At 58.4% G+C, this 2,582-nt stretch overlaps 1 protein-coding gene across 1 annotated transcript in view; it reads right to left on the bottom strand.

Annotated features, from left to right (window-relative positions):
* LOC124029624 overlaps positions 1-2,219 on the bottom strand; it is a 9,595-nt gene extending 7,376 nt beyond the window's left edge. The window contains exons 1-2 of the mRNA XM_046341273.1: positions 2,138-2,219; positions 1,104-1,235 (exon numbers count right to left, since the gene is read on the bottom strand). Coding sequence (XP_046197229.1) covers positions 1,104-1,235; positions 2,138-2,215 — 210 coding nt within the window. The 5' untranslated portion in view covers positions 2,216-2,219. The remainder of the gene's footprint in view (positions 1-1,103; positions 1,236-2,137) is intronic.
* Positions 2,220-2,582: the final 363 nt, after the last annotated feature.

The following is a 2,582-nucleotide window of genomic DNA, read 5'->3' as shown; positions in this document are numbered from 1 at the left end:
TGCCCCCTCCTCCCTACCTCTAGTCTGCCCCCCCTCCTCCCTACCTCCAGTCTGGACCCCCCCTACCTCCAGTCTGGACCCCCCTCCCTACCCCCAGTCTGCCCCCCCTCCTCCCTACCCCCAGTCTGCCCCCCTCCTCCCTACCTCCAGTCTGGACCCCCCCCTACCTCTAGTCTGCCCCCCTCCTCCCTACCTCCAGTCTGGACCCCCCCCCTCCTCCCTACCTCCAGTCTGGACCCCCCCCCTCCTCCCTACCTCCAGTCTGGACCCCCCCTCCTCCCTACCTCCAGTCTGGACCCCCCCTACCTCCAGTCTGGACCCCCCCCCCTCCCTGCCCCCAGTCTGCCCCCCCTCCTCCCTACCCCCAGTCTGCCCCCCCTCCTCCCTACCTCCAGTCTGGACCCCCCCCTCCCTACCTCCAGTCTGGACCCCCTACCTCCAGTCTGCCCCCTCCTCCCTACCTCTAGTCTGCCCCCCTCCTCCCTACCTCCAGTCTGGACCCCCCTACCTCCAGTCTGGACCCCCCTCCCTACCCCCAGTCTGCCCCCCTCCTCCCTACCCCCAGTCTGCCCCCCTCCTCCCTACCTCCAGTCTGGACCCCCCCCCCTCCCTACCTCCAGTCTGGACCCCCCCTACCTCCAGTCTGCCCCCCTCCTCCCTACCTCTAGTCTGCCCCCCTCCTCCCTACCTCCAGTCTGGACCGCCCCCCTCCTCCTCCCCTACCTCCAGTCTGGACCGCCCCCCTCCTCCTCCCTACCTCTAGTCTGCCCCCCTCCTCCCTACCTCCAGTCTGGACCGCCCCCTCCTCCTCCCTACCTCCAGTCTGGACCGCCCCCTCCTCCTCCCTACCTCTAGTCTGCCCCCCTCCTCCTCCCTACCTCCAGTCTGGACCGCCCCCCTCCTCCTCCCTACCTCCAGTCTGACCGCCCCCCTCCTCCTCCCTACCTCCAGTCTGGACCCCCCTACCTCCCAGTCTGGACCGCCCCCTCCTCCTCCCTACCTCCAGTCTGGACCCCCCTACCTCCAGTCTGCCCCCCCCCCCTCCCCCTACCTCCAGTCTGGACCCCCTACCTCCAGTCTGGACCACCCCCCCTCCTCCCTACCTCCAGTCTGCGTATGACCAGGTCGTATTTAGGTTCACATTCCAGTAGCTGAACTCTCTCCAGTAGCGACTCCATCTTGGATTCAGACTGTTTCATAGCACTTTGCACTTCCTGCTGGAGCAGACCCTGGACCTGGGGATGACACACACCTGGTTACCACCTGGTTACCACACACACCTGGTTACTACACACACCTGGTTACCACCTGGTTACTACACACACCAGACCCTGGACCTGGGGATGACACACACCTGGTTACTACCTGGTTACTACACACACCTGGTTACTACACACACCTGGTTACTACACACACCAGACCCTGGACCTGGGGATGACACACACCTGGTTACTACCTGGTTACTACACACACCTGGTTACTACACACACCTGGTTACTACCTGGTTACTACACACACCTGGTTACTACACACACCAGACCCTGGACCTGGGGATGACACACACCTGGTTACGACACACACCTGGTTACGACACACACCTGGTTACTACCTGGTTACGACACACACCTGGTTACTACCTGGTTACTACACACACCTGGTTACTACACACACCAGACCCTGGACCTGGGGATGACACACACCTGGTTACTACACACACCAGACCCTGGACCTGGGGATGACACACACCTGGTTACCACCTGGTTACTACACACACCTGACCCTGGACCTGGGGATGACACACACCTGTACCAGAACACACCAGACCCTGTACCAGAACACACCAGACCCTGTACCAGGACACACCAGACCCTGTACCAGGACACACCAGACCCTGTACCAGGACACACCAGACCCTGTACCAGGACACACCAGACCCTGTACCAGGACACACCAGACCCTGTACCAGAACACACCAGACCCTGTACCAGAACACACCAGACCCTGTACCAGAACACACCAGACCCTGTACCAGGACACAACACAAGGCTGTGTTTAGCAGGACACAACGTACCAAAAACATTCCACAACAGAAAGCCAATTCAGAGTCATGTCAATTAAATATGACCAGACTGCTTACCTCACACTTGGAGAACATCTTGGTTGGCTGGTCAGAGTCAGGTGACCCAGCTTCATGCTCTCTGGTCCTCTTCCTCATCCTGGTAAGAATGAAGACAGAATGGTTCATACAACACTAAACCAACAGCTAGTTACAGTTCTGGATGGTTAATTACTATATTTGAAATATGAAACTATATGAAAACAAGACATGGTAGGATGGGAACCCATATCTCCTGAATGAAAACATGGCCGTCTCATGGTAGGATGGGAACCCATATCTCCTGAATGAAAACATGGCCGTCTCATGGTAGGATGGGAACCCATATCTCCTGAATGAAAACATGGCCGTCTCATGGTAGGATGGGAACCCATATCTCCTGAATGAAAACATGGCCGTGTCATGGTAGGATGGGAACCCATATCTCCTGAATGGTCATCTCATGGTAGGATGGGAACCCATATCT

This window comes from Oncorhynchus gorbuscha, unplaced genomic scaffold, assembly GCF_021184085.1.
Source record: "Oncorhynchus gorbuscha isolate QuinsamMale2020 ecotype Even-year unplaced genomic scaffold, OgorEven_v1.0 Un_scaffold_7041, whole genome shotgun sequence".
Lineage (NCBI taxonomy): Eukaryota > Metazoa > Chordata > Actinopteri > Salmoniformes > Salmonidae > Oncorhynchus > Oncorhynchus gorbuscha.
The sequence above is the reverse complement of the archived record's forward strand: the minus strand, read 5'-3'. Positions and strand labels throughout refer to the sequence as shown.